Source organism: Vicugna pacos, chromosome 6 (genome assembly GCF_048564905.1).
Source record: "Vicugna pacos chromosome 6, VicPac4, whole genome shotgun sequence".
Taxonomy (NCBI): domain Eukaryota; kingdom Metazoa; phylum Chordata; class Mammalia; order Artiodactyla; family Camelidae; genus Vicugna; species Vicugna pacos.
This window is the reverse complement of record NC_132992.1, coordinates 69,591,623-69,617,603: the sequence shown is the minus strand read 5'-3', so window position 1 is coordinate 69,617,603 and position 25,981 is coordinate 69,591,623. Positions and strand designations below refer to the sequence as shown.

At 44.5% G+C, this 25,981-nt stretch overlaps 1 protein-coding gene across 9 annotated transcripts in view; it reads right to left on the bottom strand.

Annotated features, from left to right (window-relative positions):
- RGS6 (regulator of G protein signaling 6) overlaps positions 1-25,981 on the bottom strand; it is a 498,121-nt gene that overhangs the window by 43,880 nt on the left and 428,260 nt on the right. For all 9 annotated transcript variants that reach the window (XM_072963354.1, XM_072963356.1, XM_072963355.1 and 6 more), the window contains 2 exons: positions 10,853-10,963; positions 2,354-2,479 (listed from right to left, as the gene is read on the bottom strand). In XM_072963354.1, the coding sequence (XP_072819455.1) occupies positions 2,354-2,479; positions 10,853-10,963 (237 nt within the window). The remainder of the gene's footprint in view (positions 1-2,353; positions 2,480-10,852; positions 10,964-25,981) is intronic.

The window sequence follows — 25,981 nt, the reverse complement described above, 5'->3', positions numbered from 1 at the left end:
GGAAGAGCCCTCAGCCCCCCGCCCCCATCCAACTATGCTGAATATCATGAACATGGAATTTGGGCTTCCAGAGAGGATTTGAGAAACTCTTGGACCAGACTTCTTATCTGCGGCTGTTCTGTTTCCTTTATCCTCTCCCCTGTCATGGATCAGAGGGGAGCCTCCTTAAGTCTGGATTTATGCATTCACGCTGGGGGTGTCGATTAGTCACCAGCGCACTCACACACACTCTCACACGCACCCTCACCCTGGATGTAGCCCTCCTGGTGCGGGAGCCAGGAGCTGGCAGAGGCCCCAGAGGGGGTGGCAAGAGGTGGCACTGAACACCTGCCAGGGACACACTCCATGGTGCACGGTGGCCTAAAGTGCGAAGTGTATATCATGGCCTCGGCTGCACCTAGACTGTGCGAGGCAGTGCGAGCCACAAGACGCCCTGGCTCCTGGGCCCCTCACAAGGACCAGGGCCCTATGGTCGTTCTTCCAAGTCTCTGTGATGGTGCAGGTGGCTGAGAAATAGTCAGGTAAAGGGGGCCTCTACTGCACCATCTGGGGGACCCAGGGAGTGGGGATGAGAAGGAGTGGCCACACTGGGACTGAACTGGAGGCACAGAGAGTCTGCCTGGGCGCATCACGCTGGCCACAGAGGGCACGGCTTCCCACGCAGGACCGCCTGCAGGCACAGCCTGGGAGGCTGGTCTGAGCACCATCCCGGTAAAGAGTTTTAGAGTCAAGCCTTCTGCAGCAAATGCTTGGTTAGGAATTGACGTAAAACTCTGAGATGGGTTTAGAAAATGCCTCAGCACAAGGAAAGAACTCTTTCGGGTCATAACCTGAAATCAGGTATTCATCCTCATCTGGTTTACCGTAGGCACACAGCTGCCTAGAAAGGCAGCGACATCACAGTTAATCACCATCCACGTGTCCTCCCAGGACTTCGTGGGGTGGGAGGGTCCCACCGCCACATCTTCGCCCACAGCGTCGTCCAGCTTAGAACACCCTCCCTCCGGCTTTCTTGTCCATCAGTATCTCGTACACTGTTCAAAGTCCAACTTATGTTTTGCCTACTCTGGTTTACATTCATCCTTTCCTTTTTAAAACACTTCCAAAATGGTTCTTAGAGTTTACACTCATTTATATTCATTTAATGACTTAAGAGTTTCTTGTATTTTCTCCTCAAGGATTTAACAAGGTCGTTGCAGGCAAAGATCACGCATCCTGACTTTCTTGCACCCTTAGCAGACTCTCGGGGGCTGGAAACAGCATAGGTGTGTAATAAACACCATTTGATTGATGTCTGAGACTGATACGGCCTCTAACCCTGAATACATAACACGGACTTTGCACATTAACACTGGAGCTGACAGTCCTTTCCCCACAGTACGTGCTCTTTTTAAAGTTAAAAAAAAATGAATAAAGCCACTCTTTGAAAAATGCCTTTGGAAGAGGGAAACTAAAAGAGAGCCTGGTGCCAGGAAACCACTGGGATTTCCATCTTATTCACTGAGAAAAGTCACCACTTGGCTAAGACCAGTGAGCGGTCTTAGATAAGCCATGCTTTGTGTATGTCTCTGTTTCCACATCTAATATGGTGAAAGCCTGAATAAACCATGTTACCTAATTTTTCATGACCCAGATCCCTGCCCCTTTTGATGCTCTCTCTTTCCTTCCTCTCACAATGGACCCTCTGTTTTGAAAATTTTATTTATTTTTCTACTAAAGATTAACTTAATACGTTAATACGTTTCCCTTCATCTTGATTAGTCATAAACCAATAAAAACAATCAGACTTCCTCCCTGTAGTCAAGTGACCAGAGTAACCGGTACATGGGGTTGCAAGAATCCTCCCGAGGGGAAAAGCATGTTTTCATCAGTTCTTACAGTTACGTCTCCAGTTATTGAATGATATTTCCTTTGTCTTCTTGCGGTTCTGAAATGAGCCCACTGACCCCTCTTTCTTCCAGTTAGCCCGTCAACTGCTTGGGACCCCAGACTGGGAAGTTTTGAAAGAGGGGGTTTCTGAGCTGCCTTTCCACCCTGAAGTTCCCAGGTTTTATGGTTGTAGTTAATGAATGGCATCACTACGTTGGTTTGGCCATTGGGTGATTACTGAAGTCATGTTTCCAATTACTTGAAGGAAGGTCATCTGGATTTAAAGAAAAAAAATGCTGGTGTTCAAAGGTGGTAATCTGGTGATAACAAAGCTGCCTTGGCAATTGGTTCCCCATTTCAGCCTTAGCCAGATTAACTGGAATTTGAACCATAACATTTAATTGAGAAAGGGAGGGAGAAAGAGAGACTGATGAGGCAAAGGTCTTCATAGCCTGCACACAACTCAGACCTTGGAGGGACTCACCTGAGGTTTTCTGAACTGAATTCTGACTCCAGGAATCGCAGAAACTGGTCCCGTCCTACCTGGTCCTTCAATATCTCGTCGAAAGAGAAGCCCCATCTCTTTACTCTCTGCTGGCTGGGCTCTTTGCTTTGGGAGAAACAAAGGTTTAAAAGATGATCAATACCAAGCAAAAACCTGCATCATATTCTCATCAACAACTCAGACTTATTTTGCTGCCACGGGCCAAAGGGAAGTGTCTCATATTTAAGTGACAGATTCCATAAACCCTGCACCAATCCCAAACGCAGACTGCTGTGCACTGACACTAGCCAACAGTAAAGAGTCTCTTTCAAGAAGGTGTTTGAAAGGGGCCACATCTAGGTGAGGGTCACAGGATGCCCACCAAGTGGCTGCTGTCTCCAGGAAATACAACCGCCCTTGATTTGGCTTCCCTGGGCCATTTCCTTTGGTTATGGGCCCAACTCTTGACTTTTTTCACTTAAAAAAAGAAAAAACTGAGGATGCCTTAGGAATCTGACCTTTCATCAGAGACACTGCCCCCACCTCCTGCTCCTTCCTCAATCCACAGGGGAAAAACAGAGTCCAGTTCAGTCCAAGCAATGGCCAGCTGGTCAGAAATGCATCAGCTCATCCAGGATAAACCCATTCAGTTGTTCAGAGGCAGGATGTTGCGTTTATTCATTGATTTAACAGCTACCTGCACAGAGTCTATGGTCTACCACTTTCCCAACATTTCACATCTGTTAACTCAGATTTGAACATGTTGCTATACTGAATGGTTTCTGTGGTTATAAAATAATTCTGAAAATTAAAATATCTCTGGACATTCACCCCCAGGTGACTGGTACAATAACCTTCCCGTGGCCCAACTCAAACAAATAATTCATGGAACCCACAATTCCTTTATTTCCATCCACTGTGTAGAAATGCTTTCTTATGACATATTTTGTGTTATAGTTTTGTACCATCATTTAGCTTTTTAAGGGTTTATGCCATTGTCTCTCCAGCTATCGTGTGGGCTCTTTGAGGGCAGAGACCATGTCTCATGTATCTTTGTGTTCATAGTGCTTTTCACATAGCAAGAATTTAACACTAAGAGGAAATCAATAGGAAAATGTGTACAATGATGTGGGTGATGTGCCCTTAACCCAACAGCATTCTCTAATCGCTAGCTGCATGTCTTTTTCTAACTCTAATTTGTCTTCTGTGCCCATTTAGTCTCACCAAATTCCCCCAGACTGGGCACCCCAAACCAACACAGAGCAAAGACAGGTATCTCTCCCAGGGAGTCCTTCATTCCAGGTGATCTCCCAACTAAAGAGAATGGAGCAAATCTGCCCAACGGCGAACAACAAAGCCAGATTCAGAAGAAGCGGATATCTATAAAAATACTCAGCTATCTTCAAAAATTTTTTTGAACTACTAGAAAATTACTAAATGAGGGATTGTTCCTTAAAGAGCAAACGTCCCATGACCCCATCTCAGCCCCAAGGCTATTGAAGGAACAATCACAATTTTCTTTACTGCCCCAAGAACTCCTGATGGTCCTAAATACTCCAGTGGGGAGTGGTCCTGTTATTTGTTGCTGTGTAACAAACCATCCCCAAACTCAGTGGCTTAAAACAACAATTTCTTCTTCTCTCTCAGTATCCCATGGGCTCAGCTGGGTGGTTCTTGCCTGGGGTCTCTTAACAAGTTGTAGTTGGACAGCAGCTGGGGGTGGTGTCATCTGAAGGCTGGACTGGGCTGGACTGAGCTGGATGGCTCCTCACATGGCAGATGATGCTGGATTTTGGCTGGGAGCTCAGCTGAGGCTGTCGACCTTATGGGGCCCTACGGGCTTGGATTCCTCACGGCTTGGCCAGTGGGTTCTGAGAAAGAATGTCTTAAGAGCAAATGTCTCAAATGACCAAGGTAGAAGCCACAGGGGCTGCTTTATGACCTATTCTCAGAATGTTTCTTCTGCAATACTCTGTTGGCTAAAGGCACCAAGACCAGCCCAGATGAAAAGGATGGGCGATGTCTCCTCTTTTTGCAAGAAGCATCCCATGCGTACAAAGCAGGAAGACACTGATGGGGCCATGTTTGGAGACTGACCATGCTAGGGGAGGAGCTGGACTTAATATCCTGAATGAACAGCTCTATCAAGCTTGCTGAGCACGGGCAGCTCAGGGACAGCCTCTGGCTCTCAGCAGGTCAGGCTGGCTAGGGGTAGATGCCTTTGGCCAAGCAGGATTAGCCAGGTTCCTTGTAGTTCTTTGCACGTGTGCCTGTTGCCCAGCAGAGAGAGAAGCCAAACCTGAACCATGTGATAAGAGCAAATTGTGAACCACAATCCTGCTGGCAATGTCAGGTTTTTGTTAGATCCACTAACTGGCTGATGGCACATTCAGGAATACTTCCCAGAGACCCTCTCCTGGTGGTGTTTAGACTACAGAGCTCTCTCCAACTGAGATCTGGCAATTTGGGGCTGATTTTTCCTTGGTGGTGAGCCCTGGCAATCACTGTTCTCTCTACCTGAACTTGACTTCTCAGGGTTTCCACTAAATAGACTGGAGGTATAGTTGCCCGTCCTTTAAAAGGGCAGCCTTACGTGGCCCTCTGAATATGCTCTTTCTCATTTTGGATTTCCAGATCTAATCATCTGTCTGAAAAGGACAAAGGATTAAAGCACAATTCTCTCTTATTTATGCTACATCCTGTGTCATCCTGCCAATTATTCTGTCAAATCCGTCACTGGCTTCCACGGGGTTGTCTGTAACCTGCACATGACAGAGACAGTCATGTTCATCTCTGTAGAATCCAGATGTTGTCTGTGATGCTCTCTGTGCTGGACACTGTGAAGAGTCTGTACTCCTTTGCCCATGCCCAGTAGAAATCAAAGCCCACCTGGGACAAACATGAAGTCGCAAGGGACTCCTGCCTTCTCCCGTGCTGCCTCTATGCTGCGTCTTCACCTGTCTTCAGCCAAAACCTCCTTCACATGAAGTGGTGGGAGGGTAGAAGCCTTTACTGAAGTTGGAGGGCCCTGAGACGGGGGTACACGTTGCACCACCCAACAGCAGACAATTTAAAAAAATCACACACTTGATATTCCTATTTTGAAGAGTCCTTGGACACCTCAGACCTAGGGGTTTTCCTGGCCCTGCACAGAGGCCTGGTCTCTCCCCTCGTTCTGCTCCTCTCACTGCCCTGAAGTCTTCCTTCTCAGGGACAAGATGCACACTCATCTCATTTTCTTATGTGACACAGCACAACCTCTCCACTTGTTGAGTCTCGGCCATACCCCTGCCTTGAGGGCCTGACTCTGTGCCCCAAGTGACATTAATGCCCTTTGGCAAACTAGGAGGAATCCCGGGGCCCGGTGGTGAGACAGCACATCATTCACCTCGCTACACTGGTATCTCGAGGGGCTTCCTTGCTCAGAAGGCAGCACATAGCAGGGTCTCAATAATATTTGTTGAATTAAACTGAAACCTAGAAAAAAAATGACCATTGATTATTTTACTGGTCATCTTCAGCCATTGGTTCATGGACAGAAACCACCTCTAGACTGACCCAGGATGGGCAGTGATCCCTGACTCCACGTCATGAAAGGAAGTTTCCTAACCACCGCCAGCATCTGACGGGGCGCGAACGTCCTACTGGGAGAAGAAGCAGGGCCTCATGGCTTCTCTTCATTTTCACTTGTATCTAAGGAACTGGTTCTGCTTGAAGGCGGACGGAACACTGCGCATGTCAGGTTAGGCGTCATGAGAGTAGAAGCCTGAGCAGCAAGAACAGAGCCAAAGCACTGCTCGTCGGGGCAGCAAGTCCCTCGGGGACAAAGTGCTGGCAGGCTGGGATAACCCAGCAGGCCAGGTGGCTGCCATTCTCCCAAACCATCACATGGGTTTTTTGCTGACTTTCAAGAGAGAAGGAGGAAATCCCAGTGTCATCATGGTGAATTAAATCCATGTGCCCACCTCCCCTCCTTTCCCAAATACAATGAAATGGCCAATGAAATGGTCACTTCCCCATCTACCCTCCATCCAACCTATACTTTTAGAGTACCTACAATGGGTCTAGGTGCTAAAATAATTTTAGGTCCTATTTAGAAAGATAACCAAGGCGGGGGTAGGGGGATGTGATATGGAGTGACTGGCTGGGTGGGGTGGCCCCTATAGATTGGGCAGTCACAGAAGACCTTTCTGAGTAGGGGACAACAATGCTGAGTGAGACTTGAATGAGAAGGGAAGCCAGTTGTGTGAGGGTCTGTGGAAGTGGTCCAGGAAGAAGGAATAGGCAAGAGCCTGGAGTTCAATTAAATATTAAAAAACAAAACAAAACATAGTGTGTAGAGGCAAAGAAATTTCCTTCCAGCGGAGGGCAAATGGTGAGGAATTTCCAAAAGGTATGAAGCAGGTGGACTGAACTGGTCACAAACCTGATCGAGAGCCACCTAAGCCTTTAGTGAGAATAAAGTAACTGGGGGTCCCCAACAGAAGCCTGGGAAAACCCCAAGCTCTGAGCAGCAGGACTGGAAATGGGGGCAGCTGGTGGGCATTGAGCACGGGGCATATGGAATAAACTCAGAAATATGGGACACGGGCTCCATGTGGCAGAGAGGGTCTTCCAAGGAAAGGGGGTGGGGGGTGTTTTCTGGCCAGCTTCTCATATGGGCAATAAAACCAGAAGGTGGTGCCTCTGTAATCTAGGGCTGGTACAGCAAATACAGTTGGGAAAAACATCTCGGCAAGGCAAGGAGACTTCTAAAGACATCCAGGTTTTTCCCTACTTCTCATTGGTTCCCATAGATCTAACTGGGTTCCCCAAGTTCCCTCAGCAGAAGGGAGAAGTGTGGCCTCACTGGGGAGCACCATGGACAGGAAACTGCAGAACTTCAGAAACCCCATCAGGGCCTGAAACAGAGCAGCACACCTGGCTGCTGGGATGTCACGCTAAGGAAAAGTGGGGCTTGAACCACCCATGGACCCCCGTAGCCATCATCCCAGTCTGTTCTTGGACCATATGTCCAGGACACAGAGGGGAACCCCACTGATTTACATGTGTCCTCCCATTAACACACTCAGGAGAAGCTGTCCAGCCAGGGGAACTGCTCAGAGGAAAGCCTGCCCCACACCAAGACTTCTCAACCTGTGCTGTGCCTCAGGATCACCCAGAATGCTTGCTAAAAATACAGGTACCCAGAACCACCCTGCAAATCTGTATTCTAATGAGCACTGCAAGTGATTGTGATGTACCCTGTGGTTTGAGAACCACCTGCCCAAATAATTATTGAGGGAACTCTCACCAGCTATTGGTACAGCCCATCCGGACCAGGGCTATACATTAGCATAAAATGCCCCACTGCCAGAAATTCTGATTAATTTACCTGAGGAGGAGGCTGGGCATTGGTACTTTTTAATAAGCTCTCAGGTGGTTCTAATGTATGGCGAGGGTTGAAAGCCAAGACCTTCATTTATGATAACCCACAGTACCCCAAATTGCTGGGTATACAGAAAGACTGATCTGCTCTGAACAGTGACTGGAGTAATGAGACAATGAACAGAAACGATGATTCTCTGATCAATGACCCCCTGTGAAATAGACTAAGTGGCAAAAACAGAGGGGAGATGTGAAAAAAAATAATCTGTATTCCATCCTCAGAGAGGTTCAAGAGGATACGCACCACTAGCACGGAGCAGGCTACTGAGAAAAAGCAGTCCAAGAAATATTACAAATTCTTGGAAATGAAAAGCATGATTGTCGACCACCCCTCTCCACACTTAGTGAGAAAAGAAAAACTCATTAAAGTATAAAATCACAGAAGGGACACCATTGAAAACCGAACTGATGACTCTGAAGAGTAATTCAAGGAAGTCTACCCTCGAATATAGACTAAAAAGACTAAGAGATGGAAATTATAATAGAGAAAAGATAAGAGATATGGCTGCTTCATCTCAGATGACCGGACTTCCTACAAAGGATTTCCTGAAAAGAGAGAGTAGAATGGAAAAAAGAGTAGCAATGATTTTTTTTTTAAGAGAGAAAGGAAGGAAGGAAGAAAAATAATTAAAGACTGAAGTTAAAGAAAGATTTAAGTTCTTGGATCAGATTAAAGGGACTACCAAGGGCATGCCAGAAATATTAGAAAGGAGATACTCATCTACATAATCTTTCTCTTTTGATGTTGATTGAGAAATATGTCTCAAAGTGTCGGTTTAAAATATATCAGGTTACTATTGCTCTGGGGAAGAATGCATTTGGACGTGGTAAAGGAAAACTTCTAGTTTTCATTTTTATACTTCATCATTATTTGCATGAAATAATGACATTTTAAAATAAAACATACTTTTAAGTGAGTAAGGCTGGACTAGAAACTAGAGTAACAAAAGCTAATACAAAACTTGATTAATAAAATAAAAGTCAAGGAAGAGGAAAAGAAACAAGAAGAAAAATTAGATGCAGAAAGCATAAACCACCAGGAAAAAGACAAACTATATGATCCAAGTAAATGTGACAGTTTTTATATTCCAATGTCCAAGGCAAAACACCCCATGAGAAAAATGGGCAAAGAACACAGAAACTGACAAGCCACAAAAGAAAAATGAGTATCTAGTAATCACGAGAAAATGTCCTCAAGTATATTAACAAAGAAATAAAAGTAAAATGAGATTTTTATTTTTTTCTATCAGATTTCCAAAGATGAAAAGGATTGATGATGCTTGGGTTGGTGAGGATGTGGGGAAATGTGAGCTTTTAAGCTGCGGGAGTGAAGAAAAGTTGTCACTGTTTTGCTCCAGGGGAATCTGGCCACAAGAACTAAAATTAAAATATGCATACCATTCCCAGCAATTCCAACCCCGGAAATTTATGCAAAAGAAATAACTGGACTTGTATACAAGGATGTTCCTTGTATCATTGTTTATGTTGTGAAAAAAAAAAGAAGAGGTTATAACCTAGATATTTATGAGATGGGGATTGATTAAATTAATTATACTACACTCAGGCAAGAGGACATTATGTAACTATTGAAAAGCATAGGTGGGTCTACATGTGTTTACATGGAAAGATTGCCATGATATGTTGCTAGTTAAAAAATTATGGGACAATGTATAAATAATGAACCCATTTATCCAAAAGAATATGATGTATATACATGCATACAAACCTAAATGGATAGACCCTAAATCAAAGGTTTTCATACTTTCTTAGTTCACGGTGCCCTTAATGCCTCAGTAAGCTTTTCACAGTGCCCTGGGCCAAAAGCAGCACCACTAAAAAACTTAAAAGCTTTTTTTAAATTAAAAAGTCATTTCCAAAGAACTTAATCTGTATTTATGTCCTAATGACTTTATAACTATTTGAAATACATATAAATTGAAAGAAAAAATATGTTGACTTTGTTCCCAAATGACTACACGTGTGTTGTAGTGTTCTGGACATCGTCTCAAACTTTGGAATCAGACTGGACCCTCATTTCCTATTCCATTTTGATTTTTGCCCAGGACTTGCTTTTTATTACAACTGCCCTGAAAACCCAGATATGCAAAGATATGACATCCCTGAAAGGAATGTAATGTGATCTAATGTTGAAAATGGTGAACTGCCGTAACTAGCAGTTTATACAGTATCTGATGTAGGTCGAACGTCACTGTTTCCCTCAAAGATTTAGGATTCCCTGTGGTAACCCTGTTACTTCCCCGCAGCGGCCCAAGGGAACCGTGGCATTAGACTATTAACAAAAGCTCTTTCTGGAAAATGAGATTGGGTTGGATATAGAGAGAGTTTTCTTTATCATGCGTGTCTGAATAGTTTGAAAATTTTTATAATAAGCCTCTATGACTCTATTACTCTTTATAAGGTTTTTCCATTAAAAAAAAAAAGCCAGAAAAAAGCAAGAATGAAAGTGAACGAGAGGACACAGAGAAATGAAAAACAAAACAAAGAGTCGTCTAGCCGAGGGGCAGAGGGTGCAAAGGTGCACCTCGCTGGGTTTGTGTGTGTGTTTCCTTCTGTAATTGTGAACGTGGTTTAAGTTCCTCTGAGCTTCAGTTCTTTGGCTGTTAAGTAAACACAGTCGCTTCTCTCATAGGTCAGGAGCTACTGATGGAACCATCGCTGTCCCGTTACTCCAGGAGAACAGAGTGATGGAAACCATGGATCCGGAACCCTCCCGCCTGGGTTCTAATCCTAACTCTGTCACCTACTTGCTGCGTGACCTCGAGCAAGTTCATCAACTCCTCTGTGCCTCAGTTTCCCATCTGCTCAATTGTGAGAATAGGAATTATCTTTTGTGAGGATTCAATGTGAGACACTAACTACGTGGCCAGTACAGTGGTGGTGTTGCTAATGAGTAAGGAACTCACCTGGGGGCTTACTTGAGGGGTTTCTGTTCCACTGACAGAGTCAAGGAAGTAATGAGACAGGAAATAATGTAATCTCACGATCCCATGCATTTCCCCCCACATCTCTCCCACTCCCAAACAGTAAAACACTTTTTTCCCCTTTTTTTACCTCATCTCTATGTCCCATAAAGCGGTATCGTCGCTGATCCAGGGGTTGGATGGCTCTGCTGGCGTGATCAAAGGGTCATATTCCACATACTGTTCCGTGTAGGCAATTAGGCTGCAGAAAAGCAGCAGAACAAAGAATGGCACTGATTTCCTCTAAAAATTTGTATTCTGTTTTACACAAACATTGTATCAGTCTTCATATAATTCTAAGTTAAGGGGAAAAAAATTACCTTCACTACCACTTCCAAAAAATCAAACTGTTTTCACTTGTCCTTGTAAAGCTTCTCATGATGAACATACTGTTTCTGCATTATTGCAGTCATAGTATACACAGGCATTTTATATCTTTTCCCACTTAACTCTTTCCCCAAACCTTGGTGTGCCCCTCCCTGGTTATGCTAGCCTCACTGATACACTGGTCCAAACCTGCTGTGTATCATCCTCCCAAATAGACTACAGATCTCAAGGCATCTGGGGCACATAGAGGATGCTACAGTTTTTCTAGGCTGCCATCCCAGCATTCCCAACTGGAGGACTTTCTTATAATAAAGACTTTAAAATCCTGGCAGACCAAAAGGAGCTAACAAATTATAAGCATTTTTTCCCCAAAAAGTGACTTAGTTTTTCTAGTTGTAATTTAGATAACCACATAATCTTTCAAACAAAGATTTTAATTTTTATCAAAATGCATGTAGATTGTTAAAACAATAAAATAGTACTAAATGATTTCATGTACAAAACAGCAATAGCAGTGTTTTTTCTCTTATCCCTTCTCACAGAGGCACCTACTTTCTATCCTTGTTTCTTTCAGCATTTACCTGTATATTTCTAAATTATATATTTTTACAGCTACTCTTGGTAATCAATTTTAGACAAAGATTTAACTTTCTATTCACTAGTCCCTAACTCATTCCACTGTCTCCTCCCGTGATTCTCCAAATAGACTTATGTAACACTTTTTGTTAGACCAATAGTTAGTGTCCACATTATTAAACTTGATAAAAATTGCTTGTTGCTGAGCTAAATAGTGTATTATTACCTTTTTAAAGTGTTCTAACAAGTGTGTAAAACATCTGGCAATAATTTCCCACGTCTTAAACACATCAGAAAATCAGTCAGTTCTGTCTCCCTGTCTCCTGGAGGTCCTCTCCCCAAAGTCTTGAGTCCTTTTGCTCTAATCTGGACTGTTTGCCCTAAAGGCTTGATGCAAAATCATCATCCTGGGCCTTCCTTCACTTCTGTGTTAAAGCTCTGGTTTTCTGGATTCCATGTATGTCCATTGGTTTTATTCCCTAGTTGTGCTGAAGCACATCCTTTAGTAGTTTCCTAAGAAAGGATGCATAAGTGTTAAATGTTTTGAGTCCTTACCGGTCTAAAAATGTTTTTATTTTATCTTTATGCTTGAGTAGTGAACACAGAATCCTAGGTTAAAAATAATTTTCTTTCAGAATTTTGAAGGCATTGATCACTTTTTTTGGTATTCAGTGTTGCTATGTTACTGTGAAGAAGTCTGAATCCATTTTGATTTTTTTCTTTTGTTCAGTTTCTTTTCTCTCTGGAAGCTTAGAATCGTCTCTTCATTGCTATAGTGCTCTCAAATTTCAACACGACCCTTGCCAGCAGTTTTTATTCACTGTGCTGGGCACAACGGGAAATCAATAGGTATATATATACACATCTCCCAGAAATCTGATGGTACTTCTTTGCTAATTTCATAACCTTTATTTCCTCTGTTTTCTTTTTTTAAAATAATTCCTTTAAATTAAATATTGGAATCAATAATCCAATATTGTTCAATTTTCCCTCCCATTTTTTTATCTCCTCATCTTTTTGTCTGATGGTTCTTCCAAATTTTCTTTGTATTTTTTTCATTTGGATTATTACTTTCTTATGTTTCTAAAGTTCACTCTGGTTTATCATAGCATTTAGTTCTTGTTTTAGGGATGAAATACCTTCTCGTATCTATGAGAATATTAATTCTATATTTTTTATTGTCAGTTTCTTCTGTGTTTTGAGATGTTTTCTGTTCCTCCCAGCCCCTTTTTCTGTCTGTCTGCTTTGATCACCCTCCTTTGTTCTGGGGCTCTCTCTGAGTGTCTGGAACATCTCTGGACATCCATTTGTGCTTAAGCATGAGGTACCAAAACGTGCTGGGAGGTTCAGTGTGTGCATGGACAGGACTTGCCAATTGATGGGCTTCATTGTTGGGTCCTGGAAGCTTGCCTGTCATCTCAGCAGAGCTCCACATGAGGAATCTGGAGTCTTTCTTCAGATATCTATTTTTCTCTAAAGGTGGGGTAAGCAAACTTTTTCTGCAAGACCCAGATAGTAAATATTTTAGGCTTTGCAGACCAGATGGTGTCTGTTGCAACTACTCTGCTGTTCTGTTGTAGAACAAGAGCTGCCACAGATAATTCGTATACCAAGGCATGTGACTGTATTCCAATAAAACTTTATTTGCAAACACAGGTAGTGGAGTGGCATGGATTTGGCCCTTGGGTTGTAGTGTCCCAGTTCCTTGCCTGTGGGCATCTACATCTGGCTCCTGGCAGGCTGAGAGCAGGGCAGAGGAGGGGTGGAAGGCCCACAGTTCAGCAGGCAGATCTCTCACTAATTCTTTTGTGTTCAGCTGGTTCTTTAGGATGTGATGTGCCTGAGTTCTGAGCTGATGTGACTCAACTTCTCTGGAGAATGAATTGCCCATCTCCCATTGTGGTGGCAAGTGGGGAGAGAGGATCTCCTCAGGGAGCATGGATCAAGAGATCCAAAGGCTCCAGAGACAGACTGCCCATTCCTCTGGGACTAGCCTTATGCCCCATTCTTGCCTTCCATGGCCCCTGGTGTCTTCAAGAACCAAAACCAGATTTTAATGGACAAACTGGTTTTGTTATAATTCTCCCTTTCCTAACATGGAGCCTATAATGTTCTTCACTCTGTCCTCATCCTTTCTTTTTTTTATTAAACTTTAAAATTAACTTGTGAATTTTTAAAAATAAATTTTGAACTATTTCTGGCATACAAAAAGGCATAACATTTATAAGAACATTACCCTTGTGCTTACCACCCAAAAAAAGAATTATAACACTACAGACAGAGACAGGGAGGCTTGTGGTCCTGCTCCTCAATTCCTTACACTTTTGATCTTGCAAAAATTTGTGAGAACTGTTAACCCATTCATTGGTTGACCTTATGAGTTCATGCCATTGTTATTCCTTTATTGAAGTGTTACTTCTGGGGAAGGAGGGAAGATAAACATATGCCCACAATATTGTCTGGAGTGAATTTATTTTAATTTATGTAGCATTTGCTTTATATTAGACACAGACTTTTGTTTTGTTTTGGTTTGGTTTTAGTGTACGTAGCGGTGGAGGTAGAACACCATTGTTTACGTGGTTTTTTCCCCATCTTTTGGGTTATTTATTTAGAATTAACAACCATAAGTGGAATTACTGGGCCAAAAGGTATGAATATTTTTTTGGTTCTCAATCCACAGTAGAACTTCTCCCTAAGCATTGCCAGCTGGAGTGTCACCCGCTTTCTCTGCCATGGCAGGTTCAGAACCACGATTCCTACTACTTAATTGCAAAGGGCGAGCAAGGCCAGTTAGCTCTCTTCTGAGAATGTGAAAATATTCAGTGGCAGCACCCCCTCCTTGCTACTCCAAGTGTGGTCCCCAAACCAGCAGCACAGCATCACCTGGGAGCTCGTAAGGAATGCAGAACCTCAGGCCCCACCCAGACCTACTGAGTCAGAACCTGCGTCAGTGATAAGATTGCCCCGGTGATTCATACGTACATTCAACTTGAGAAGCACCACCGCCTGTCCTTCAATTTTCTGAGACGCTCAGGATGCAGGATGTTTTGTTCATCAAATGAAAATGAAGGCGGCTGCAGGTTTCCTAACTCCTCAGAGCCTCCTCGTTGTCCCAGGTGTAGAGAGTCACCTGGCGGGGTGGGAGGACCAACTGGTCCAGGTTGGAAAACCTTGGATCTGGGTCTTGGGTGATCACTGAACTGACCTTTGTCAGGTTCACCTTATGTTAAATAATGGCCTTGAGCACTTTTGATAAAAAATGGGAAAGCATTTCAAGCGTCTTCCAAATGCTCCACGACTGTAAGATTGATGACTGAAATCACCACGTGCAGTGCAGGCCCATCACCCTGGAAATCTCCTACAGGATGTGCATCCAGCCCGGGGAAGCTTCGTCCATATGAGTGGTACAGCGTCTCAGGTGCAAATGAACAGGAAAGGGAGCTCTGAGGGGACACTGTGGCAGCATGGACCAGGCAGTAAGCTGGTGTTGCAACAGCTCCACTGGGAGTCACCCCTTTGCCACGTGGGCTAATTTCATTCTTTCTGAGAGAAATGGGGTGTCACATTAAGGAATATGTCAGTTTTCTAGGGCTGCTGTGACAAATTACGACAAAACTTGTGGCTTAAAACAACAGAAATTTATTCTTTCTCACTTCGAGGGGCTAGAAGTCTGAAATTGAGGTGTCAGCAGGGCCATGCTCCCTCAGACGTCTCTAGGCGAGAGTCCTTCCTTGACTCTTCCGGATTCTGGTGGCTCCGGGTGACCCATCCTTGGCTTGTGGCTGCATCACTCCAGTCTCTGCCTCTGTCTTCACACGGCTTCTCCTCTGTGCCTGTGTCTTCTCTCCTCTTTCTTACAAGCACACTTGGCATTAGATTTAGGGTCTCTCTGGGTCATCCAGAATGATCTCATCTCAAGATCCTTCATTGTATCTGCAAAGACTTCTTAAATAAGGTCACATTTATTCCCAGGTTCCTATGGGTCAGGATTTGCACTTATCTTTTTTTTTTTTTTGAGGTGGGGGGCTCTATTCAACCCACTGCAAGGAACATGAAAGCACCTGGGTGTGAGTCTGGGGAGGGCACAGTGGACCACCTGACTTCTTCGCTCAGATCGGTACAATAACAAACCAGCAGCAGGTAACCTAGATCTATTCAAGGGATGACAGGTCACATCGAGATGCTCCGGAGTGTCTGAGGCAGGATGGGGTGTTGGGGGCTTTCCTGATTATAAGGCATTTGGGCATTCACTGTGGTAAAATCTGACGATGGGTGTAGTCCATGGGGCTCTGCTCAGCTGTGACCCCTTTGTCCTCCCGAATGTCTGCATCTTGCTGTCCCAGTGACCTCAGTCTCTGGTGACTGTGAATCTCTGATAAAAGGCTTCTACTTGGCAGCCCAAGGCAAAGGCTGGGCCTTCATCTAACTAGTCATCTACAAGTTTGAGGAAAAAATTTTTTAATTGAAATATGTCTGATTTATAATGTTATGTTAATTTCTGGTATACAGTAAAGAGATTCAGTTAAATATATATATATATATATATATATATATATACACACACACACACACACACACACACACACACACATATATTCTTTTTCAGATTCTTTTCCATTATACGTTATTACAAGATATTGCTGTGCTATACAGTAGGACCTTGCTGTTTATTTATTTTATGTATAGTAGTTTGTATCTGCTAATCCCAAACTTCTAATTTATCCCTCCCCACCCTTTCCCCATTGATAACCATAAGGTTGTTTTCTATGTCTGTGAGTCTGTTTCTGTTTTGTAAATAAGGTCATTTGTATTATATTTTAGATTCCACATATGAATAATACTATATGATATTTGTCTTTCTGTCTGACTTACTTCACTTAGTATGATAATCTCTAGGCCCATCCATGTTGCTGCAAATGACATTATTTCACTTTTTTATGCCCGAGTAGTATTCCATTGTGTGTGTGCATGTGTGTGTGTGTCTGTGTACAAATTTTCTTTATCCAATCATCTGTCGATGGACATTTAGGTTGTTTCTACATCTTGGCTATTATAAATAGTGCTACTATGAACATTGGGGAGCATGTATGTTTTTGAATTAGAGTTTTCTCCAGATACATGCCCAGGAGTGGGACTGCTGGATCATATGGTAAGCCTGTGTTTAGTTTTTAGAGGAACTTCCATACTGTTCTCTATAGTGGCTGCACCAATTTACATTCCTACCAACAGTGTAGAAGGGTTCCCTTTTCTCCACACCATCTCCAGAATTTATTGTTTGTGGACATTTTAATGGTGGCCATTCTGACTGGTGTGAGGTGATACCTCATTGTAATTCTGATTTGCATTTCTCTGATAATTAGTGATACTGAGCATTTTTTCATGTGCCTACTGGCCATCTGTATGTCTTCTTTGTAGAAATGTCTACTTAGGTCTTCTGTCCATTTTTTGATTGGGTTGATTTTTTGTTGTTATTGGTTATATGAGCTGTTCATATATTTTGGAAATTAAACCCTTGTCTGTCACATTGTTTGAAAATATTTTCTCCCAGTCTGTAGGTTACTGTTTCATTTTCTTATGGTTCCCTGTGCTGTGCAAAAGCTTTTAAGCTTGATTAGGTCCCTTTTGTTTATTTTTGCTTTTATTTCTATTGCTTTGGGAGACTGACCTCAGAAAGTGTTGCTACAATTTATGTCAGAGAACGTCTTGCCTATGTTCTCCTCTAGGAGGTTTATGGTGTCCTGTCTTATATTTAAGTCTTTAAGCCATTTTGAGTTTATTTTTGTGTATGGTGTGAAGGAATGTTCTAACTTCATTGATTTACATGTGGCTGTCTGGTTTTCTGAAGCCGAAGAGACAGTCTTTCTCCATTGTATATTCTTGCCTCCTTTGTCAAAGATTAATTGACTGTAGGTGTATGGGGTTTTTTCTGGGCTCAAGGAAAAACATTTTTTTAACCAGAAATGGATTTCCCAGAAGTAAAACATAGGGATGGAAAAAATCCCCACCCTTCCTTAGCTTTCTGTGAGTCAGGCTGGAGGTCTTACCAGACCCTTCCCACAACCCCAGCTTGTGTATTATTAGGCCTTCCATGTGGCCACACCTCCAACCTGGCAAGGCAGGTCCAACAGCTGGGTCAAGTCCCGTGCATAGGTCTTCAGATGGAGCCAGGAACGAGCAGCTGGGGAGAGAGGAGAGCCAGGAGGCTCAGACGAGGCTGGGGTGAGTATAGTTGACCTTTGAACAATGTAGGTTTGAACCTTGCTGGTCCACTTGTACGCAGGCTTTTTTCTAATAGATACTGTAGTAGCACACGATCTGTCATTGGTTGCATTCACCAATGCAGAAACCAACACAAAGAATTATGGATACAGAGGGTCAGCTATACTTTGTATGTGAATTTTCAACTGTGTGATGGTCATATCCCCTAACCCCAAGTTATTCAAGGGTCAGCATACTTGGGCACTCGAGGAGACAGCATGTGGGCTCCGAGTTGCTGCAGGAAAGTCAATGAAAGCAGCGGTCCACTGCCCAGCCTAGGGCAGGGGAGTCTTAAAAGACCAGGGAGCCGCTGTGAGCATCACTGGCTATAATATCCCCAGAGAAATCTGGGGGTATTCAGAAGAGTGGGTGGAGGAAAGGTGGTGAGATTTAACGGTGATGTTGGTTCAAGGGAAGTGGTCGAAAGCCCAAGGTGGGATTTTGTAATCACCCAGGGGCACAAGATACGACTATGTAACAGGCACTGAGTGTGAACGAAGTTGTTCCTATGACCTAGCTCCACGTCCTGGGAGGTGGTCCAGGCAGGCATCAAGGATATAGGTGGAGGAACACATGAAGAGAGAGCTAAGATCAGTGATCTTCATTCCATCGGCAACCTCAACTCCCTTTTGCCAGTAACCTAACATAATCCTAGGTTCTGGGGATTAGGACACGGACATCCTTGAGAGGCCATTATGCTGCCTTCCACAAGTGTGATTTGCAAGCAATCTGTGCCCAGAAGGCAGAGAATGAGATCACCTGGGGCATGGTGTGGAGGTAGATAAAAGGTGGACACAGGATACTCTTTGGGACTGGCCCCAACATGTTTTCAATGCCATTGTCACGACCCATGCAAATAAACCCAGTGTTCATGAATCTGTGTTCCCTTGTTTGTCCTGTTTGCCACCTTCACTGCGTGGAAAAGACAGGAGACAGTAAACCCCCTTCTCTTGGGGGCTCCTATGGGTGGCGTGGACTTCCAGCCGTCTGTTGCCTTAGCTGCTCTCTTGGCTTCCTGTAGGGATTGATCCTTCCCAGAGAGAGTGGCGGAGGGTCAACTCCATAGCTCGGGTGGCAGAGGGCTGAGAGGAGGTGAAAAATACCCGACATGGGCAGAGAGGGAAGATGCTCTCCTCTCCCCTTCTGTGTCTCCACATCACCAGACTGGACGGAAACTGTGCAGGGAGGGAAAGGGAGGACTGCTTGCCTTTTTCTTGCCCTCTTGTCTCTCTCATCTGGGCTGGAGGTGCCTTCTGCTTAGGAGCTAGGGCTTCCAAGGTGGGAGCCAGAGGAAAGAAACAAAGAGCTGGCTACTTTAAGATCTTAGCTTCATGCAGGGAGTAAAAGGCCTTTAGGTCTGAGTCTGGCTGTCCAGTGCCATTTCTTAGGTGTGAAAAGAGCAAAAATAGAGACAGAAGCACTGTCTAAGGATATAGTTGGGTGTGCTTGGCTGCGGTGACCCTTGTGCTGCGTCTCCTTGGGGTCTGCGTGAAGCAGGTAGTGATCCTGGATGGTGAGAAGTCCTCCAAAGTGGGTGAGCTAGCACAGAGGACGTCTCTGGATCTCTGCTCAGTTCTACCCACCTCCTGGGAATTGCACCCCAACATGTACACAGGGTGACTTTAGGTGTGGAGGTAGATAAAAGGTGGTGCTGTGTACTTATAAGCCCTGCTCCTGCCCATGGATGGCTTGTTCAGGAGTGGACACCAGACCCAAGCTGAGTTAACGTCCTTTTTCTCCAGCATCAGCAGTAGCAATTGTAAAGTGACAAAGTTCAGGGGCTGGAGATGGTCCTGTTTCCTAACATCTTTCTGTGATGAAAGTGAATGAGGCCATCGCGGGGAGTGCAGCAGGACCAGAGATGAAGACGGGGTCTCAGGTGCTCGAGGCCCTGGCTCCAGCTATTCTTGAGCTTAGTAGCATCACAGTCCTTCCCAGAGTTCAAGTTTGCAGCACCTCCTTGTATCCTGCCCACATATATTTCTTTTAGCTGACCTGGGTCCAGGTTGGGGTTATATTACTTGGAACCAAATAATACAGTTGAAAAAATGATGAAGGTAATGAGGATGTGAAGGCAGTTCATCGAGGCAGCCCTTGGTAGCATTAGCCAGAGAGGTTTCCCCTCCCCCAGAGCATGCACTTCCTTGCAGGGCACAGACAGCAAGATGAACAGAGTCTGCTTGGGACACACGAAGACAATGACGAGGCCAGGCAGGCAATGAAGGTGGGAGCAATGGTCAGTACAAAGTACTACATGAGTCTAAAGTCAATACTGGTAACTACAGGAAGCCTTGAGATAACTGGAAAAGCACAGAGGGAGCACAAAAGAGGGGCATGGAAAGAGCTTTCAAGAACGCCTGGCACGAAGTGGGGGAGGGTATAGCTCAAGCGGTAGAGCGCATGCTTAGCAAGCACGAGGTCCTGGGTTCAGTCCCTGGTACCTCCACTAAAAAGAAATAAATAAAACCTAAAAAAAAAAAAAAAAAAGAATGCTTGGCACGTAACAGCACACAAACAGCAATGGTGCACTGACAGCTAGGTACCAGCGGCACAAAAGCTGAACAGGGAGGTGTTAACAGACTGAATTGTGTCCCTCCCCAAACTTCATAAGTTGAAGCCCTAACCTCCAATGTGGCTGTTTGGGGAGGCAGAGCCTTTAAGAAGGTAATTAAAGTTAAGTGAGGTCATAAGGGTGGGGCCCTAATCTGATAGGACTGTCCTTATAAGAAAAGGAAGAGACAGAGAGCTCTCTGTCCTCTGTGTGTGCACAGAGGAAAGGCCATGTGAGGACACAGCCAGAAGGTGGCCGTCTGCAAGCCAGGAAGAGAGGCCTCACCAGAAACCAGCCCTGTGGGCAGCTGGATCACGGACCTCCAACCTCCAGAACTGTGAGAAAATAAATGTTGTTTAAGCCACCAAGTCTGTGGTGTTTTGTTACAGCAGCCTGAACTGACGATTACAGAAGGAGATGAAGAAAATAAACATGGGAAATCCAGAGGCAGTCCATTAGGAACAAAATTTCTCATCTAGCAGTTTTAACATCTTTGTCCCCTTATCCCTGCCTCCTGACTCGTACATGGTTTTGTCATTTTCAAATGACAAATTCTCACATCTTCAGAAGATGTGGATGTACCAATTGTTAGCAAATGTGCTATCCACCATCATTCGGTATTTTGAAATAGTCCTTGGGTGGAGGTGTGGAGCTGGCTGATGGGTCCACATACTACTGCCCATCTCCTTAGGGTGAGTGGCAAAACTTTGCCACGTGGCCACCAGGGGAACAGCCTGTGGTAAGTCAGTCATTTAGCTGACATTATTCAGCACCTACTAGTGTCATGAATTAGTGAACAGCTCCCCAGATCACGGGAAGATGCTGGCACTGAGCTATCAGCAAAGTCACAGCTTCCAGCTCCATCCACCAGTCATGGGTTATTAGATATACTCATATATTGCACAGTTACACACACATATAAGGGGGAGTTATTATCTCTCTATATTATATATAATGGGGGGCTATTAATGAAACCTTTCCCACTTAGACTACTAATGAAGTTCTCCTTTGATAAACCTGGGGAGGAAGGAAATAATAGACAGGAATTTAGAAAACTTTTAGTCCAACCACTTGAAAATTTTTGAGAAAAAAGTTTTAGATTTCATCCTCTCTCCCTTAACAACAACAACAACAACAAAAGACTCATAATTTTTGCTACAAATTGTATGGAGTGTGACCCCAAAAAGTATGGCGGGTGATTTGGGGGAAAAAGAGATGCTGTCCATCATGGATGGAGGGGTGCCTAAGAAGGAATCTGTGAAATAATAGAAAATATGTGTTTGGGGTCCTGACACAGGGCTCCTGAAGCCCTTGTAATCTCCTGAGTGATAGGAGTCTTTTGTGCTAATGAGGCCACTCTGGGTGGGCTCATGGATGGCTCCTGGTGGGGGGGCTGGTCACTGGAAAGACCAAGCCATGATTAGAAGCTTGGCATTTTCAGCCCCGTGCACTATTCTTGAGACGGGAGCAGAACTGGAAATGGAGTTAATAACTGATCATGCCTATGTGACAAAGCCTCCACAACATCCCAATAGCATGGGACTCAGAGAGCTTCCAGGTTGGTGAACACATCACACTGGGAGGGTGACGCCCCCCAACTCCACAGGGACAGAAGCTCCTGGATTCAGGACCCTCCAGATCTTGCCCTGTGTACCTCTTCATCTGGCTGTTCATCTGTATCCTTTATCATATCCTTTTATAAACTTGTAAGGAAGTAAGTGTTTTCCTGAGTTCTGTGAGACACTACAAATTAATCAGACCCAAGGTTGGGGTCATGGGAACCTCTGATTTGTAGCCAAGTCAGAAGTTGTGGGTAACCCGGGGACCTACTACGACTGGCATCTGAAGTGGGTGGGAGTCGTCTTAAGGGACTGAGACCTTAATCTGTGGGATCTGACGCTATCTCCAGGTAGACAGTGCCAGAATTGAGTTAAATTGCGGGACATCCAGCTGGTGTCATTGCCTGGTGTAAGGAAAAATCCCCACACATCTGGTGTCAGAAGTGCCGTGAGTGTGGTAGGACCATGAGAGGAAAGGAGAAACACAGAGCAAGGAGGACTGGGTTTTCCCTACACAGAATCCCAAGAGTGAAGCATATACGTGGCACTTGATTTACAAAGCAGGTGAGGGAGAAGATGGAGAGATGCTGTTAGACTCAGGGGAGAACGGACAAAGAGGGATGGCTTGCAGCTGGGGGAAATGATTATCCAAGGGAAACAAAAGCATGGAGTAGAAAGCATTATGGGACAGTGACTATCATTACTCCTTTACAAACACAACACAAATGTGCTACTGTAAATTCCTTGGGAAATTCACGTCTCTCCACGGGAAGGAAACCTGGAGACTGACTGTGAGAAGGGGTGAATAGGAGCGGGTGTTCGTACCCCTTTTTGGTTTGTGCAGTTTCTAAATGATGATGCACAAAAGGGACGCAGGCAGGAAGAGATCTGATTAGGAAGAGAGTGGAAAGCAGGGTAGCACCACAAACAGGGACGAAGACAGCTTGGTTTTCGTTAATTCAATAATTTATTTTGTTTTTCATGTTGGAGAAGATGGAGAGGGGAGAGAACATAAAGAGTTCCTTAATTTCAGGTCACCCAGAGAAAACATATGCAACAGAAACTCGGGATGAGGGAAGGGACGTGAAGGTGAATTTAGCCCCCCAGGAAGAAGAGAATATGCCAGGCCGGGTATTGTGACCCTTCTCGATCTTGGCCTGGATGGAGTCATTCTGGCTATAGTGTTACCTCTGATCATGTCTTTTCTATCGCCTAATGTGGGCTGAGAGAAAGGAGAAGCAAAGACCCTGTGGTGTCTGGAATTGCATTAAAGCAAAGTTATAAGGACCTCTTGGACCCCTTTCTTCCTCCCCTGAAGCTCTCATTAGACATGAAGTTCATGGACTTCCATCACCCTAGCAGGTTTTTAATAGACCCTTAGGGTATGCAGTCCCTTGCTGTCTTATCTTGTTTAATTAATTACATTTCATGATCACAGAGGTCAGGAAGCAGAGGAGGGACCAGCTCCAATTTCAGGGAGCAGCAGTGATCTCAGATGTGGACAAGCAAGGTGATGGTAAAAAACCAATTCAGCAGTCAGTTGTGATGCACAGATGGCTCTGAGGGATGGGGTAAGGATGAGCCACATACAGGAGCAGACATAAAATGACACAATGCCATCTCTCTGCGTGAGGCAGCACAGTGTGATCTGTGCAGGGACTGGCTGGAGCTCAGTGCCACCAACGGTGGGGAGAAGTCTCTGGGGAAATAGCAAAATAGAGACTTTCCAGATTATTTGGAACTAAAACATATAGATTTTTGCCTTTTCAAAGTTGGTTTGTTCAGTGCTGGAAGGCTTGGGTGAATAAATAATGGATTCCCTTGAGGGCTCTGGCAAAAAGGAAGACCTCATCTATTTGGCAACTTCAACTACTGAGGAAACATAGGTAAGATAAGTGACCAAAAGGGCCTCCGAGCAGAGTCTACAATGAAATAAACTCTGTGCTCTAAGGCTCACTGTCTGTTACTCAGAAAAGCACACAGACTCTTTCCTCTTGCTTTAGGATTGAGGCTAAGGAACTCGGTTATTTGATTTCTTGGTGTGGTAGATCAGTTTAAAAAATGGAGTCTATTTTCCCAGCCTTTGCATCTGGTCTGGGCTTGTGGTTTGCTTTTGTTGACAAAACACAGCAGAAGAGACAGAGTGCCAGTTCTAAGCCTCAAGGTGCTCTGCACGCTTCTGCTCTCTTTCTTGGAGTTCTACTATCCCCACGTGAACAAGTTCAAACTAGTCTGCTAGAGGATGAGAGACCATGTGAGGGGGAGCCCCACGGTCCCAGCTGAGGTCATCCTGAGCCAGCTGAACCAAACTCGTGAGAGAGCCCAGGCAGGATCAGCAGAGCTGCTGGCCCAGTCCACAGAGGCACACAGACACAAGGGCAGCCCCGCAGGCACAGACATGTGTACAAAGACACATGTGCACAGCCATGTGAGCACAGAGACTGGCACATAGACGTGTGAGCAGTAGTAAATGCCTGTTGTTCGAAGTCACTATGTTGTGAGGTGGTTTGTTACTCAGCAATAGCTAACTAATACACCTGGTCTGCTATAGGTTGGAAGTGGGATTAGTTTAGAGAAGAAGAAGGGCTACTGGAGACAAGTGTGAAGACAGGAACAAGAAAACAAGCTAGGGACTAAAAAGCAGAAAAAGACCCTCAACATAATGGTCTGAGGCTGTTTAGGAAAGGGAAGCATTTTGTGGCACTTAGTGAGACCCTGATCACCGACAGTTTTCCAGCACAATATGAGAACACTGACCGGAGTTATCCAGAAAACTGAACTGAAGTGCAGTGTCCTTTCTTTAAAAAGGCAAGAGCATGAACCATGTTTAAGAAAGATTCTCATTCACAATAGTTAGAGGAAAGGGGGTGGAAAGGGATAAATTAGGAGTTCAAGACTTGCAGGTACTAACTACTACATATAAAATAGATAAACAAGTTTCAACTGTACAGCACAGGGATCTATTTCCAGTATCTTATAGTAACCTATAATAAAAAAGAATATGAAAATGAATATATGCATGTATATGTATGACTGAAACATTATGCTTACACCTAAAGTTGACACAACATTGTAAACTGACAATGCTTCAACTGAAAAAACTTAAAGTGTTAACGTTATTTATCTGGAAAATTTATTTGTGTGTGCAAGGGCCACACCTTCTGAAGCAAAACTTGGGTGATATTTCAGAAAGGCTTTTGTACTGCTTCCAGGAAATGTAGTTTGGTTGCCATGATGTTCGCATTTCGGGGACATCTGACCACTCTTGGGGACAATGGGACAGAATAGTTGAAATCAGGATGACCCAAGAAAATCTGTACAGAAAGGCCAGCCTCTTCATGTACAGCCCCTCCCTCCTCAAAAGTGCCGGATGAGTGGTGCCATGGGAGGCAGCCAAGGCGGGGCACACAGGCTGCGGACAACAGGGCCAGCCCTCGGCAGCCTGTGGGGGCTCTCTGTGCGGGAGACTGAAAAGAGAGAGAGTGGGAGGAATTGTGTTAACACAAAACTGCCATCTGCAGGGCCAGCCTCGTTCCTTGGCCTGCCCTCTGTTTGTTCCTCTGGACAGGGCACATCCAGCTCATTCCATCTTATGCACTTGAATTCTGCTCCTTTCCAAAGCACCACTAAGCCCTGCACTGGAAAATAATAACCATTCACGTTCATTGCACGTGTAGTAAGTGCCAAGGACTTGATCAAGCTCTCGCCATGGATTAACTCATTGACGCTGCTAAGAGCTACTGCTCTCTCCCCTTTAAAGAGGTGGAACAGAGGCACAGAGAGGTGAAGCAACTTGCCTAAGGTCACACAGTTAGAAAATGGCTGAGGCGGGATCCAAACCCAGATGGCTGGTTCCATACCCGTCCCCTAAATTGTTCTGTTCTATGCCTTTAGTTTGCAGAGTTTCCTTATTCTTTTTCCAGCTGGGTCTGGTTGCACCCTTTGACTC